Below are 17,179 nucleotides of genomic sequence, written 5' to 3' on the forward strand. Positions count from 1 at the left end.
CTCTATCCTGAAAATGGATGTTCCAGCAAATGGATGTTGTGAGACAAAGCTAATAAAATTATAGAAGCCCAATTTGACGAATTTCAGATGAATGTAAGATTCAAGGTCTCTATTAGAAAGTAATGGTCAAGTCTTTATTACTTCGGCAAATATACAACATTACCACATATGGACAGCTAAGTATCCTTTTTGATGTGCAGTATGGTTACAGCAGTAGTTGCAGAGCAATTAGGTTGTTCAGAGCCATGTAGAAGAGGGTAAATGGCCCACATGTTAGGTTAAAGTTTTCTGTCTGAAGATTTTGGTGGGGCTCGTCAGGGAACATATCTGCTACCAGTGGTGTCTGATAGCTGCTTCCTACACATTCTCCATTGAAAACATTTTAACGGGGTTGTAGGGACCAATAGCGGTCATCAAAATTAGCATTTGTCCAACAGCTATCTCAAGTATATGGGTACCTTTAGAAGTTAGGAAGATTGCAGCTGGAGGCGAGATTATCCTTCAAATCCCAACGTCATATATTTTCCCTAAATGGGAAGCTTTATTGTTTGAGTATCTTGGATTGTATACATGCTTGCCAAGCCATGGTCCTTCCTTGCAGGTCCATGCAGTGTGACACTTGACGTGAATCACTGAAAATTCTCCTCTTTTTTACAGGCCATGCTCGTTTATGCCCTGTTTCCAGTTGAATGTGTTATTAGACGTTGGGGCGCCATGTGAGGATAACAGAGCATCCCAGCATCATGCAGAAGAAACCCCCTGGAAGGGCTGCTTCTGCAGAACCCTGCCAACTCTTACAGTAGTTTAAGAGGTCTCCGTTTCTTGGACATGCCAGAAAAGATGGCAAGTATGGCATAGTTTAGGATATTGAAGCCAAGCTTTATCCAGAAAAATGGGAACAGTTGGGGCAAGGAGATGAGCAAGAATCAAAATGTGATTCAGGAACCATAATCACAAGAAAGTCAAGTAAGTCAACAGAACCAGAAGAAGAACTACAACCAGGACCAGGAAACACCATGGCAATTGAATATAACACAGATACCAAGGTCTGAGTCTTGGTAGAAACCAATAATCTCATCCAAAGATGTCTAAATGCAGCAGATTAATATATCCCTCATAGGACATAGCTATGAGGAACAGAGGGCAGCAGATATTAAATTATAACTGTAATGCCATGGATGACCACATGGTGTGCTGTCAACTAATATTCTAAGTGAAGTTCAATATCCAAAGTCACCCCAATTGGTTGACATATTAACAGTAGAAATGTATATTTCATGCTCCATATTGTTAGATGGCAATTTGAAGTGTTCTGTTGTGTATTATAATAAGAGTTAAAGTTTTTTTTTTCAAAATAACCAATCCTCATAATTGGTTTACCACCATAGGACCCCCAGTTTAAGTGACAGATGTAGATGAGTGCTTATGCCCAGCACAGCCACACTGAAATGTAAAATGCTGTACATAAATATACCCCCCACCGATCGCACATTATTGGTCTACACTCTACCCTATAGATAGGTCATCAATTGAGAATCCTAGAAACCTCACTGAGTCTCAAATAAAAATTGTCAGCAGGTACCATATAAAGAAACTAGTTAAGTAGCAATAGGGACATCAATCTATGACATTAGAAAATGGACTTGGTTCTGGGACTATAAATCAGTCCTTGTCATCCATTCCCCATTTGATATGGATACACTTTATATTAAGGAGTCATAGATCATCGATGAGTACACCAACACTAGCACTTCGGACGTCTACGGTAAGGCAAGGAACTAACACGATCTAAGTATTTACTACAACTCCACTGGTAGGGAAGAATTGGTCATTAGGAATGACGGTAACATGGATGGGAACAAGATTACATGACATACGGTGCTGGCATCATACTGCTTCATATACTGTACTTACCATAAGAAACCCATACTTGAAAGAAAAGGACAAGAAAAACACATATTTACATAGAATTACAGATATATGATAATAACATATTTTGGAAATGTTCCCATCATAACGTCACACATGGCGGCCATTATTCTGTAGACAGACAGTGCACGAGAGACATATATTTTAGTATTCGAGTGTTTAATTGTTTCTATATTTCATGTTTATTGCACTTGTTGAATATTTATTTTCGATTAAATGCGGCCTAAAGTGATATTTGTCACTTATGAGGGAAATGGCATAGATGCCCATCAGTCAGATAACATCTGCATAAAAACCTGGTAGCATTTGTTCTTTTCCTTGTGTCTTTCTTTTATTTCTGCCCTAAAGGAATTGTCCGATGAAAAGAATTTATCTTCTCTCCATAGAATAGGTGATAATATTTTGATCGGTGACGTCCAACTGATGGAATCAGCACTGATCAGCAGGTTGGAGAACCTATCCCCGTCAGAATGGAGCAGCAGTGCTTAGTTTGAATCGCGACTCCATTCATTCCCTAGTGAGTGATGTGCTCAGATTTTTCCGGCAGCCCCTTTGAGAATGAATGGAGTGGCGGATGGGCGTCCAACCTTCCACTTCATTTTGTAATGGGGATAAAACTTCCCCGATCTACCGGGGGCCAGTAAAACAAACAGCACATAGCACAGAAGTTGGTATTTCTGCATCCATCACCCCCCTCAGGTAGTGAGTTCCTTTGATGTACTCTGTAGGCGTTGGAGGTCAACCCAGAGGAGATCAATGCTTCAGGATTACGCATGTTAAACCAGTAAAGAATTACTGTAGTAGTAGATCTCATCAGTGGACGTGGGTTTCCATCAAATACCCAAAGAAAATGGCTAAGGGGCCACCATTTTCTGTCACTTATTTACAAGTTTGAAAATGCTTAAAGGGGTATTTCAGACAAGAAGGTGATAAGTCCTAGATCGGTGCCACATCACCAGTACTAAGGATCTTAAAAAACCCACTAATGGCCTATTACTGGATGTTAACGATGGGCCAAGTATCCAGAGAAGATTTATGTCACATCTTTTACACAATTCAAGAAAGCTCATTTACAATGCTGCATTTTGTAATACATAATGGAATTTCTGCCCAGCAAATCCACCATGTAAACATTCCGCGGCAAAATACACTTATAGTAAAGGACGGAAGGAAAATATGCAGTTAACAAAAGTCACTAATTATATCGGTAATTCAGAAAAAAAGCAATTCCAATCAGTTAAAATAAAATTCCTTCTATTTTTAAAGGAAGAGTCAGATGAGCGTATAACTTGGACAAGGATCGCAACGCAATACTTGGATTGGCTATCGGCTCTCCCGACCCGAGTGTGATCACTGCACAGAAATACATGCTGTTAGGTTCCTGACAGCCCAAGTACTGCATTGCGATCCTCGTCTGAGTTATATAGCCCTCTGACTCTTCCCTTCAATGCACATTTTTGTTCATGAGGAGCAATATAGTAGAATGGTGTCAATGAGTTGTTCCAAAATTTACGATATAGAGTGGCTGAAACTTCTTTCTAGCAAGAACAAGAAAAAGCTTGTTCCATAAGTAGAAAAATCTGAAAACCTGCAGTATGATGAGTGTGACAAAAATATACTTTAGTAAAACCTATTTTTTATTTTATTTCAATCAATCTTTCATTAAAAATCTGGACTGGAAATACTCTTTAATCTCAACAAATAGCTCAGCCCAATCGATCATCACTTATTTCCCTTCCAAGACCTTTTTGTATCGGCTCAGTCCTATCCGGTGGAACGCTGCTTTCGAACACATAAGTTATCACGTCTGAGACGACATACAGTATGCGGACGTACACCACATAAAGCGTCTAGGCTGGTGGGTTGTTGTCGTTTACCCCTTGTATAGCGTTGCACAACATAGATTAAGAGTTTTAAAATAAATTCTTACATTCCGATAGGTTGCTGACAATAGGTGTGAGTAGGCCCAGGAGTAAATGAAATGCTAGAATAAAGAAAGTTGGATGGGTTAATAAAAAAAAATGTGTATAAAAACTTACTGTTGCCCAATATATTATTAGTTTGTTTTATAAATTAGGACTTAAAACAGATTTCCGGGAAATAACTTTGATGAGCCATAACATTTGTATTCTCAGGGCTTCAACTCTCGGGACCCCTTACTAGTCAGCAGAATGAAGCCTGCAGCCTCTTGTCCTTAAAGACATTTCTGGTACTCCTGTAAGTGGGCGCTTATCATTTTCAAAAGATTTTGATCTGTCATTGTGACAGGTCAGAAATTTTTAACAGTGGGAGGGTCAAGAAGCCAAGATCCCCATGATCACCAAAAAAGGAAAGGGCAGAAGGGCTGTACCCCTATACCCCTACATTCCAGGTTGGTTCAATTTGACTTTCCTTGGAGAGCAAAGCAAGCAGTGTATCGACTCAAAGACTTTCTTCTCTTAGCACTAGAGATGAGCGGATCTGACAAGATTCCAATTTGCCAAACCTGTCGAATTTTACTGAATTTATTCTCAAATTGATTGTCCCTTATTATACTCTCAGAACTCAGGGCATAGTAAATATATGATATAGGAAAAAAAACCAAACTACCAATATTCACCTCACCGATCACCCCTGCTGCTCACTGTTCCACATACGGTCTTTGGCGCTTCTTACCACCATCACAGGCTGAAACTCCAGGCATCTTCATGCTAGGCCAGGACTTCCATTCGCGAATAGGCCCAAGATGCCCTAGCACAGTGTTCCCCAACTCCGGTCCTCAAGAGCCACCAACAGGTCATGTTTTCAGGATTTCCTTAGTATTGCACAGGTGATAATTGCATCACCTGGACAGGCAAGAATTCAATCACCTGTGCAATACTAAGGAAATCCTGAAAACATAACCTGTTGGTGGCTCTTGAGGACCGGAGTTGGGGAACACTGCCCTAGCACATACCAGCTTGTTGAATTTGTGTGGATACAGAAACTTTGTCAAATTTGATTAGAATTTAATCCTACTTGAATATGGATTTTTTTATCCTGGTGTAAATGCCGTTATTTTCCTGAATCCTTCTTTGTTTTTCTTTTGTTCCTGCGCCTCTCCGTTCATGAGATATTGCCCTTCATGAGATTTACATGTAGTCTTTTTTGCCTACTGGGTGTGGTCTTCAAAAAGACACCCACAGAGAAGAGTTCAGGATCACTTCCTACTTAGCTAAAAAAACTAGATTTACATAAAGGGAAGATGGGGCCATATTTCTGGAATGGAGAGGCGTAGGATCATAAGAAAAACAACGTCAAATTCAAGGGAACAGCGGCATCTACACCAAGTAAAAGAAAAAAAAATATTTATAGCTCACGATAGATTCTCTTTAAAGGGAAAGAGTACATTAAAAAAAACTTTTGACTTGTCATAGTGAAATGTCAGTTCTTAATAAGTGTAGGTTGGGTGCCAAGAGTACAAAGTCTTTAAGTTTATACATTGCTTATTCTTTCAAGGAAAGTCTGATCGGATAATCAGGAATGAAGGGTATAGTCCTTCTGCCCTTTCCTTTTAGTGATTACGGGTATTTAAGCACCTGAAACCGCACTGATGAAAATTTCCTTTTGAAATACCAGTAAATGAATTATTGAAAAGCACATGAACATCAATGTGGTCTCTTTATTCTGCTGACTGACGGGGGTCATAGGACCTTCACCAATCACATATTGATTGCTTATCTTAAGGATAAATCCTCAAAGTTGTTTGCCGGAAAGTCCCTTTAAATCTTACTAATCAATGCACTAAACATTTCTTGGTGCCATAACTATATTGAACATCTGATTTCATCAGTCAAGGTGATGGTGGCCAAAAAAGTATGTAAACCCTTATATTTCACAACTAGTATAACTTTTTTTTTGTTTGTCTTTAGTGATCAAACCTTGACAGATTGTAGAAGAACCCATATCTCTATTCCTCAGGTTACTGTAAAACTTATCGGGATATTTTCCTTAAGAATCCTTCAGATCAAAAAGTTTTTTGCCTTCGACAGTTTTTTAAAAATTGGAAACTCTTCTATGTGATTCTATTTTCTGCTATATCTTGGATAATTTTGCAATTAATCTAAAATTAAGATTTGCATTACAAGAAGACATCTCATATTCAACAACTTTTCATTTTCAAAAGGTGGCAAAATGGCTATGCCCTGAATTGGCAAAGCCGCCCTAGACCATGCCTCTTGGGTGATCTCCAAATATAATTCTTTGTCTTTTTACCAGGACATTACTTCTCATGTTCGAGAAAGGTGGTTTTGACCATTGTATTCCACCGAGAACACAAGTTGTGATTGGTGTTAATTTTGGGGCGATGATAAGTGTAACATCAAGCGGAAGAGCAGTCTACATTTTCAGAGGTTGGAAAACTTCTTTCTCATATTGTCTATTACAATCCATACTTTCCAAAATTTGTGTTGAGTATAACATAGTCGAGCAGCTTGATCTTCACCCTACAGAGGGTTCTTTTTCTGCTCTAATTGTTTTCTTTCCCTGAATTCACATTAAAATACAAAATTCCCGTTTCATTTTTGTCTTTTTTATTCTCTCTAATTTTTCCTGTTTTTCGCTTGCACTTTATTCTTCATTTAATTTGCGCCTTTTTTTAATGTTCATTTTTATGTGTTTCCCTGTTTTTTGCTTTATGTTCGTCCTTGTGGGCATCCTATGTGCTTTACAGATTGTTTTGGCCGATTCAATTTAAACTTTTATAAAAAAATAAATTACAACAAATTTTATGTCAATTTACTTGAACATACGATGACAAAAAATAAAGAGCGTTTTGGGGGTTTGCACAGAATTCAAAAACATCACACGCCATATTAAATAATTGGACGCAAAAAATATTAATAATACTACAAGACAAAAAAAAGAAAACTGACTTGAAAAAACAAAAAAAAACGCACAATATGATTCGGGCCCATAATATACAAGGTTTGTTGTCTGGGGTTCAAGTTAGAGACCCAGGGCTCCAAAGAAAAATTGCTCTCTTTGACCATGTTGCATAAATAATATTAGTGATATTTGCAGCAGAAGGAGCTTTGGACCTCCTTGGGCACGAGAATCCGGTTGCAACTGCTTTTTAATAATTTTGTAAAGCTGAAGTTCTAACCTATGGTTCTGAAGGTCTATACATTTGCATCCTTCCTTACCTTTTCTCTTGGCTCATCACATCCTCAGATGAACAGCAAAATGACCAGCTTTTAAAAAAAGAAACATGATTTTGCGTTACTCTATTGGGAGATGTTTATACTATAAGTGTCTACATAATGTGATCTACAACCTATCAAGGTTTTTCGTAGCATGCTGTGACTTTTTTTTATGAAAAGTTGGACTCCAAATTTAAGAAAAGGAATGGGTGGACACATCTTACATATTTTGGCCTTCATTGTTGAATGTCTTCTATTTATAAATTGTCAATCCATTTCTACTTTTTCAAACTTTTGGGAATTTCAATAAATATTATATTTTTTTTATATAAAGTCAAAAACAGAATTATGATTACTAAAATCAATTTTGCCAAAACTGTTTGACTCATTAACATTAGATAAGGTCGGTAAAAAAATAAAATAAAGCAAAAAAACAACTTTTGAACAAGTCGTTATTCTAGAGGTTCACATACTTTTTTCAACTCACAAACACCTTGATTGATTAAAGCATCTGTGCAGTACAGACTGGACTGCTGCTTGGTAAAACCAACGTACAGTGATGATATTGAGTAAGATGAGACAACATTTGGGAGACATGCATAGAGAAAATGGACAAAGGGGATAAACTTTTCACGTAACTCTACTGTCCCTTTGTATTTTGGCATCAGATTTATTAAGTGCTAGTAAACTGACTTAATGAGATGGAATGTGAACTTAAGGATGTATACAGTAAACGCCCACTGGAGTAAATTAGAAGCTGTTTGTACAGTGTAATAATAAAACCTTTACATCAATGGGGGTAAGGATTAGAGATGAGCGCGTATTCTTGTTGCTCGGGTTTTTCCGAGCTTGCTCGGGTGTCCTCCAAGTATTTTGGCGTGCTCGGAGATTTAGTTTTCGTCACCTCAGCTGCATGATTTGCGACTTGTAGACAGCCTCAATACATGTGGAGATTCCCTAACAAACAGGCATTCCTCACATGTATTCAGCCTGTCTAGCAGCCACAAATTATGCAGCTGCGTCTACATAAATTAAATCTCCGAGCACGCCAAAATACTCGGAGGACATCCGAGCAACGAGTATACTCGCTCATCACTAGTAGTGATCTTAGTTGACCCAAAACGTTAATTTGTCCCTTTCATTTTAAACTTAAAAAAAGAAATATTTTCTAAATTTTAATAGTTTCTTAGAGTTTATCCAGCCAATCAATAAGAAGCAATACTCGCCTCCACTGGTGCTCCCCCTATTCTGATCACATACTCCTCCAGTCCTTGCTAGTTTCTACTTCCTGGTCTCATCTCGACACACAGTAAATGCCTGTTTAGCCAATCACTGGCCACAGAGGTAACCTGCATCAGCCAGTGATTGGTTAAATGGCATTTCTTGTTTGTTGAGAAGGACCAAAAAGAAGAACCAGAGGGGTATTCAGAAAGCATGAGAACACACAGTAACAGGATCAATAGGAGAGCATTTTGCATAATTTCTTTTTTCATTCCACTCAGCCTTCAAAGAATAAATAAGTAAAAGGCAGGTCAAACCCTTTATCTATACTATTCATTATGTTACAAAATTTCCAAAACTCCTTCACTGAAACAACCAATTGATATCGATCTGCTTAAAGTGAACCTGTCAGCAGGATTTTGCTCAGTAAACTACAGACACTGTCAAGTCGACGCTGTTATACTGATTAAAATGATATCTGAGTGAATAAATCCGTCTTGTAGTTCTTGTGTAATCAGTGTTGGAAGTTTTCAGGTAATCACATGCTCGAGCTCTAGGGCGGGACTATAGGGAGAGTCTTACCTTCCTGCTCTAGGCCAGTGTAATGGCACCAACATGACAATACCTGCAGTTTACTTAGCAAAATCCTGCTGACAGGTTCGCTTTAAAAAAAAGGAAAGACGTACATATAATACTCTAATGTTTTTGGGGGGACACAACAGCCCTAATTTTCACAGGATAAGTTCCTTTAAAAGGAATGGATATTATGCAAGTCCAACACAAAAGTGCCTGGTTTTGGGTGCTCCCGGGGACAGGGCTTAAATATCAATGTATATATAGGTAAGTATGGTTGTGGTTTTGACCAACACTGCCCCCAATAGAAGAGGAAGCGCGGAGGCGCCAGCAGTATGGAGGACACCATTGGGGATCATTCATATATATTTTTTTCCCAGTCTGTAACAGTTTTATTTAAAAAGAAAAGGAGGAAAACCGCTTTAAATACTAAAAATTCTTAGCTGGGTCTAGTCAATCTTCTTTGCTATTGGTTAGTACAACATAAAATTGTATAAACTAGAAAAACTACCATAATAAATGTGGCAACTCAGGGTAGAACATAAAATGGATAGGAAGTAATGGCTTGTTGAACGACTTACATTGGGTACAGGTGGTCTGATGATGGAGGTGCGAAGACTGAAAAAACAAAGAACAAACTACTGTAAAGACATGAGATGAGGGTGGAAATGGGGAAGACAAAAACAATGGTACAAATAATAGAAGGATAAAAACAATGAAGATTACGGCAAACTCTTCTGCCATTACTTCTGGGCCAGATTGATTTTTTCCGTGTGACACTTTTTGGAATCACAACTCTGTAAGATGACTCTTGATAAAAATTTACAGTTAACAATGGAGCAGATCTGAGGCCGTACATGCCGATCACCCGCCTTTATATTGAATAACGCCCAATGCAAATTCTTTACCGGCGCCCCCTCACCTACCATGTGCCATTTACGATGCTGGAGAAGAACAGCCTTTAGGCCTTCTCAGGCACTGTGATGTAGATGCAGGTACTACCTGTGCCACCCCTGATGAAGGAGGATAAGAAAACAACATTTTCTGTCTTCTATAGACTATTATTTGGAGTGATCAAGCATGTGTGGCCATTTCTAAAACATGGAACCTGGGATGTTGAGGCCTGCAGATGGAGATGGTGGCCACATCGCTGGATTGACAAGGTGTGGTCTACAATATAATTCTGTTCAGATAAACCACGTAAACATTAGGACTCTTCTAGAGAAGTGACTCTTACCCATAAGAATCTTATTGAGTATTTAAAAAAATGTAAAAAATCTTAAAAAAACCTTGGATTAGTGAATATGAAGCTTTCTGAATATTTTAATTCTGCACATTCTTATATGCTTTTATATCAGCAATGGTTTTCTACTACGGGCGTATACTCCATAACGGAAGCCCATGGAGTTCTTAATAAGGGGCCCAGACTTGATCATTCCATCCTCTATGCTATTGAGTGGTGAGAAGCAGTACATTACTTCTGTCTCCAGAGAAACTGTAATGTTAGCAAACACCAGATCTGGATTTAGACATAAAGGAGGTATTATCACAATTGAAAGTTATTCCTTAGCCATAGGATAAGGGATAACCTACTGATTTCTGGGATCTGAACACTGGGACCCCCATCGATCCTAAGAATGGGGCTCTGCAGTGGAAGTGTACTTGACCTCTGCTCCTTTCTTTGTCTAGGAGAGTGATGGAAAAAAGCGCTGTCCATGGTTCATTCCGGCAGTCCCATATTAGCATGTGCACCCCCACTCCATTCAAATGGAGCTCTGGAGAGCCCCAAACTCAAGATCGCTATGGTTTTCAATTGTGTAAAGGTGTTAGCAAGCCCTAGGTACCTCTGTCTAAGTTATTAAAAATGGTCAACATTTTGATCCTTGTTATGGAGCCCATTCTCTTATAAAATGTGGAACATGAAACCATGTGTTTGGAAATGATACTGATTATAGGCACATTTTCGACATATTGAGGTAGTGGTTGAAAATTACACCAAAAATTGTTTCTTGAACACTGTCTAAGATTTGAAACCAAGGTCTTTTTGTTTTAAGAAACAGCATCACTTCTGTCTGTTGCTGGCCATATCTGGTACCTCCCGAGTACACCCTATAAGGAAGCCTCTTTTAGTCTCACTACAAATATGATACCACTAAAACTTTGACAAGTGATGAAAATATATAGAATGTACCACCGGGAATTCATGTTAAATATTCCGTTGTAAAACAGAGGTAAACTAATTTTTAGATGTAAAGATTTTTTACCTTAACGTTTCTCCAGAAGACCCTCTCCTTTTCCATAAATTGACCAGACTGCTGGATCGACTGGCGGCTGAAGAAGACTTTCCATCGCCAACGTGCATTCGAACCACTGTGGAGGTAGTGAATGCACTGCGGACATTTCTTTCCGGTTTCGCAAGGATTATATACACCTTTGGCACAAACATACAGCCGAGAGCTACCGTGGCACTTAGGCTCACTGAGAAGCACATGGTGATAATTTTATAGTTGCTACCAAAATAGATTGGCACAAAGGCTAACCATATGATGCAGGTGGTATACATGGTGAATGCGATGTACTTTGCCTCGTTAAAGTTGGCTGGCACGTTTCGAGTCTTGAAAGCATAGAAGGTACAGCTCAAGATCAGCAAACCATTGTAGCCAAGTGGAGTCACCACACCAAGGTTGTTGGTGTTGCAAATCAAGTAGACTTCTCGGATGCTTGGGTAATCAAACATGATATCCGGAGGCTCCATAATAAACAGAGCAATGATGATTCCTAACTGGATGCCGATAAGGATGAAAGCTATGACCAGCTGTGCGCAGGCACTCATGAACCTTGGCTTCTTGGTACAGATTTTCTTCTTGCTACCGGCCAAGATCCGGGCTATGCGGTTGGTTTTGGTCACAAGAGCCGAATAGCTCATCGCTGGAGAAAGGCCAATACCAATTCTTTGCAGGTAACAATATATCCTTTGAGGTTTTGCAATTAGACAGAACGTGCACAGGTAGCCTAAGCAGATGCCGGCCAGGATGATGTAGCACAGTTCTCTGCTCGATGACTTCACTACTGGAGTATCTCTGTACAGGATGAATATTGCTGTGACGAACATGGTGGCAAGTAAACCTAGACATGCAAAGACTACAGCTGCTATCGGCTCAGGGTCCTTCCACCGAAGGTATTCTACTGGGATTTGGATACATCCTATAAAGGCAAAAAAAAAATTGTTAAAAAACAACTCATGTACACCTCATGTGTTTACCCCTAGGCTATGGTCGCGCCGAGTCTTTTGACTATTTTTTATTAGTGGATCCACTCGAAAATGCTCCTCAAATCCTACTTAGAAAAAGTCCATGTTACTTCTTTGAAGGAGACCTGATGGAATCTGATCCAAACTAGGCACTGTCCAATCAAAATGCTCCAAATAATGCTTCAGGAAAAAACGATTCTAAAACTCTCTCAAACCACTTTAGGAAAAGACAAAAAAAACCAAAACATTTATTTGGAGTTTTTGAATACTTTAAAAAAAACTCTGTGTGAACATAGCCTAAAGGAGATCTAAGGGAATCTGCTCAAAACTAGACAAAGTCAAATCAAAAATGCTTCAGGAATAAATCAATTCCAAAACTCTCCCAAACCACTTTGGTGAAAGAAAAACTCCTGCATATACTCGCCAAAAAAGGAGCACTTCTTTAAGCAGTTTCCATTTCAAATACTAAGCCTAACATCTCCCGTTTATATATAAAACTATCTCAAAATGCTAGAAGAACTCTTGACAGCCTGCAATTCACATCAAAACTACTAAGTGACCACATATAGAAATCTAGAGCATAAACATCTCCTGACAGAATATCTCAAAGCAGCTCAACTCATGCCACAGATCTCAAAGTATGCTGAGCTGAACGTATGTGACCTGTCCATAGGTTAGGTGACATACGCAACTCACTCGAATTCATTTCATGTGATGGGCCGCAAGACCTTATTTGGACTAAGGATAATAGTGGAGCTGTTTTGAGAAAAAAAAATCCTTGATGAACCCCTTCACCATTTTTATGGTTTAGTCGGAGGAATTGTGGAAGCAATACATGTTTTGGAAAATGGGATTTGGAAAACCGAGCAAAATAGGAATTGTAATTCTGAAATTGAGCCTATTTTTGTATGTATATACGGTACCTCTGCTTTTGGGGTGAAGTCAGACGGCCGGATAACCTGCCTGACGGTCGCATCGCAATGCTCGGACTGGACGTCGGCTCTCCTGACCTGATTATGACAGCTGCATAGAAATACGGGCCGTCACGCTCGGGCCACGAGAGCTTGCAATGCGATCATCATCCATGCTATACGGTAGTCTGACTGCGTGCTTAAACTGCAGCTGCTGCGGATTGATTTTTCAGGGATGATTTGTTGTTTTGTTTGTTTGACACCAATCACTTTACCATATAATGTGCTGATAAATGTGGAACCAAAATTTCTTAGTGGGCTAAAATAGTGAAAAAAATGCAATTGCACCAATATGTTTTGTTTTGTTTTTTTACTGTGCTCATCACGCCGCAAAGATGACCCGGCAACATAATTCCCCAAGATAATATGACTACGGCGATACCAAAGTTCTATAGTTTTTTTTTTAATTATTTTAATTGCTTAAATACATTCAGAACTTTGGTTTGTGTTGCCATATTCCAAGACCCATAACTTTTTTTTTATATTTTTTTTTATTGATGAAGGTATGTTTTTGCTATAGTTTTTATTGGTGCCTTTTTGGTGTATATTTAACATTTTGATCGCTTTGTCTCGCATTTCTGGTGGACTTGCGGCGACCAAAAAACAATTCTGGAGTTTTTAATTTTTTTGTTTTTTTTGTAACAGCTTTAACATAAATAAAACTTTTATGTTTTCAATTTTGAAAAAATATTTGTAAAAACTTTTTAAAATTATTTTTCATTTTCTTTTCTAGTCCCCTTAAAAGATATGAACCTGTAATCCTTTGATTCCTTGTATTTTACGCTGCAGTACATAGTGCAAATAAAATTTTTCCCAGACTGGCCTTCACCGGGGCGTCAAGATGGGTGCAGTAGGGGCCTTAAGCAGGGGCTTATTAGGCGGATTCTCCCCCCAAAAAATCTTCAAAAACAATGAAAATGTCACTTGTGGTCACATTTTCCTTCATTTTTATCTCATCTATTTACTACTTCATGCTTCGAAAACCATGAAGAGGCAAAAATAAGTCCATCTTTCATGCAGCTTCCACTTGGAAGCTGCCACTATTTTATATATAGAATGTAAAAAAAAAGAGAAAACGGTGGCAAAGACGCCCCAAAAGACGTCAGAAAAGACACTTCAGGTAAAACACTGCCGGCATTTTTCAAAGTGTCTTCCTTTAGCATGCGGAAACACCAACATCTAAAAAACATAGGCTCCTAGGGGGCGGAGTGAAGAGGTTTACGCCTCTTAATGAGTCAGGCGAGGTGCTAAGTGTGCCGTGCTCCTCCCTGTGTGCCTCACCATAAATCTTACCCCAGCCATGAGACGTACATGGAGTGAAAACACCAAAAAGCCAAAACATTTTTGCACAGCCTGACATTGCTCAAAAGTTTTGCAACTTTTCAAAAACTTTTTATGCCAGTTTTCCGACATAAAAGCTTTGATGAAACGGCTCCAGAGAGCCTTTTTGAGGAGGTCAAAGACAACGAGTTTTCTAGTGGAAACCACTTGAGGAAAAACGCTTCTCCTTTGGGGACTTTTTTAGAGAAATTTTTCATTTCCTAAACCAGTTTTTTCAGCCTTTTTGATCGAACAGTCCTCAGTTTGGAGCGTTTTCCATCAAGAATTGCTTCAAAGAAGTGACTTGCACTTTCTTTTCTCCCATCGGGCGTTGTTCAAAAACCTGAAGGGGAAGAAAAAAACCCCCCAAAAAAAGGAACATACAGTCATATGTAAAAGTTTGGGCACCCCTATTAATGTTAACCTTTTTTCTTTATAACAATTTTGGTTTTTGCAACAGGTATTTCAGTTTCATATATCTAATAACTGATGGACTCAGTTATATTTCTGGATTCAAATGAAGTTTATTGTACTAACAGAAAATGTGCAATCTGCATTTAAACAAAATTTGACCGGTGCAAAAGTATGGGCACCCTTATCATTTTCTTGATTTGAACACTCCTAACTACTTTTTACTGACTTCCTGAAGCACTAAATTGGTTTTGTAACCTCATTGAGCTTTGAACTTCATAGCCAGGTGCATCAAATCATGAGAAAAGGTATTTAAGGTGGCCACTTGCAAGTAGTTCTCCTATTTGATTCTCCTATGAAGAGTGGCATCATGGACTCCTCAAAACAAGTCTCAAATGATCTGAAAACCAAGATTATTCAACATAGCTTTTCAGGGGAAGGATACAAAAAGTTGTCTCAGAGATTTAACCTGTCAGTTTCCACTGTGAGGAACATAGTAAGGAAATGGAAGAACACAGGTACAGTTCTTGTTAAGCCCAGAAGTGGCAGGCCAAGAAAAATATCAGAAAGGCAGAGAAGAAGAATGGTGAGAACAGTCAAGGACAATCCACAGACCACCTCCAAAGACCTGCAGCATCATCTTGCTGCAGATGGTGTCACTGTGCATCGGTCAACAATACAGCGCACTTTGCACAAGGAGAAGCTGTATGGGAGAGTGATGCGAAAGAAGCCGTTTCTGCAAGCACGCCACAAACAGAGTCGCCTGAGGTATGCAGAAGCACATTTGGACAAGCCAGTTACATTTTGGAAGAAGGTCCTGTGGACTGATGCAACAAAGATAGAGTTGTTTGGTCATACAAAAAGGCGTTATGCATGCGCTGTATTGTTGACCGATGCACAGTGACACCATCTGCAGCAAGATGACGCTGCAGGTCTTTGGAGGTGGTCTGTGGATGGTCCTTGACTGTTCTCACCATTCTTCTCTGCCTTTCTGATATTTTTCTTGGCCTGCCACTTCTGGGCTTAACAAGAACTGTACCTGTGTTCTTCCATTTCCTTACTATGTTCCTCACAATGGAAACTGACAGGTTAAATCTCTGAGACAACTTTTTGTATCCTTCCCCTGAAAAGCTATGTTGAATAATCTTTGTTTTCAGATCATTTGAGAGTTGTTTTGAGGAGCCCATGATGCCACTCTTCATAGGAGAATCAAATAGGAGAACTACTTGCAAGTGGCCACCTTAAATACCTTTTCTCATGATTTGATACACCTGGCTATGAAGTTCAAAGCTCAATGAGGTTACAAAACCAATTTAGTGCTTCAGGAAGTCAGTAAAAAGTAGTTAGGAGTGTTCAAATCAAGAAAACGATAAGGGTGCCCATACTTTTGCACCGGTCAAATTTTGTTTAAATGCAGATTGCACATTTTCTGTTAGTACAATAAACCTCATTTGAATCCAGAAATATAACTGAGTCCATCAGTTATTAGATATATGAAACTGAAATAGCTGTTGCAAAAACCAAAATTGTTATAAAGAAAAAAGGTTAACATTAATAGGGGTGCCCAAACTTTAATATATGACTGTATGACCGGGAAAGTGGTTTTAACAGGAAATATGTTCCAAGAGTTTTTTTTTAATCAATTTTTTTAGGCCTGTTTTGGAATGATCCTGCTCCAAAAGGCTCCTCAAAAGATTCTATGTGCACGTAGCTTAAGGATTGCCGGTTTGGTTTGCTGCTTGTCCACATAAGTCAGCATAAGAGCTGTATACACAAAACGACAGGAGATTTTTAATGAAGACAGTTGTTTCAATTCCTTTTCCAGAGCAACGAATAAAAAAAAAAGCACGACATCGACACTAAAAGACGTTAAAAAAGAAATATGTCTGCGCTTTTCCATCTGCTGGGTTTCGAGTCAGCTGACTGTGAATGGTTAATAGTTTATATCTGTGCGGCAGCGAAATATTGTCTCCTAGCAACAGTGGGATATTATATGTAGATAAGTCGTCTTTCATCGCACCACATTCCTGCTGATCAGAAATGATTTCCTGGAGAAAACCCTATCACCTAGAGAGGAGAAGAAATAACCTGAGATAGATGCGGGCACAACACAAACATTCCCCGGCACAGCCGCCTAATGCATTGCACGACGTCCGCTGTATCAGGGATTACACCGGGGGCACCGCTCTTCCTGATCCGGCAGATTATTTTAATCAGCTTTGTAGTAAAAATGATTTTTGCAATAAAATAGTATAAAGAATAGAAATGATAAAAACATATGGGCATTCTCGTTCCTCTCTGAAGATACAAGGCAGCACACAATGTTGTTACATTCTCTGCTATCT

General features: G+C 38.9%; 1 protein-coding gene across 8 annotated transcripts in view; it reads right to left on the reverse strand.

Annotated features, from left to right (window-relative positions):
* Positions 1 to 17,179, reverse strand: part of GRM5 (glutamate metabotropic receptor 5) — a 443,426-nt gene that overhangs the window by 8,221 nt on the left and 418,026 nt on the right. For 4 of the 8 annotated variants that reach the window (XM_073569256.1, XM_073569260.1, XM_073569254.1 and 1 more), the window contains exons 8-10: positions 11,147 to 12,086; positions 7,092 to 7,139; positions 3,860 to 3,913 (exon numbers count right to left, since the gene is read on the reverse strand). In XM_073569256.1, coding sequence (XP_073425357.1) covers positions 3,860 to 3,913; positions 7,092 to 7,139; positions 11,147 to 12,086 — 1,042 coding nt within the window. Of the gene's footprint in view, positions 1 to 3,859; positions 3,914 to 7,091; positions 7,140 to 9,463; positions 9,501 to 11,146; positions 12,087 to 17,179 lie in introns of all 8 variants that reach the window. The other 4 variants (XM_073569261.1, XM_073569257.1, XM_073569258.1 and 1 more) reach the window with 4 other exon arrangements.

This window comes from Dendrobates tinctorius, unplaced genomic scaffold, assembly GCF_039654945.1.
Source record: "Dendrobates tinctorius isolate UK_male_01 unplaced genomic scaffold, ASM3965494v1 ptg000023l, whole genome shotgun sequence".
Taxonomy (NCBI): domain Eukaryota; kingdom Metazoa; phylum Chordata; class Amphibia; order Anura; family Dendrobatidae; genus Dendrobates; species Dendrobates tinctorius.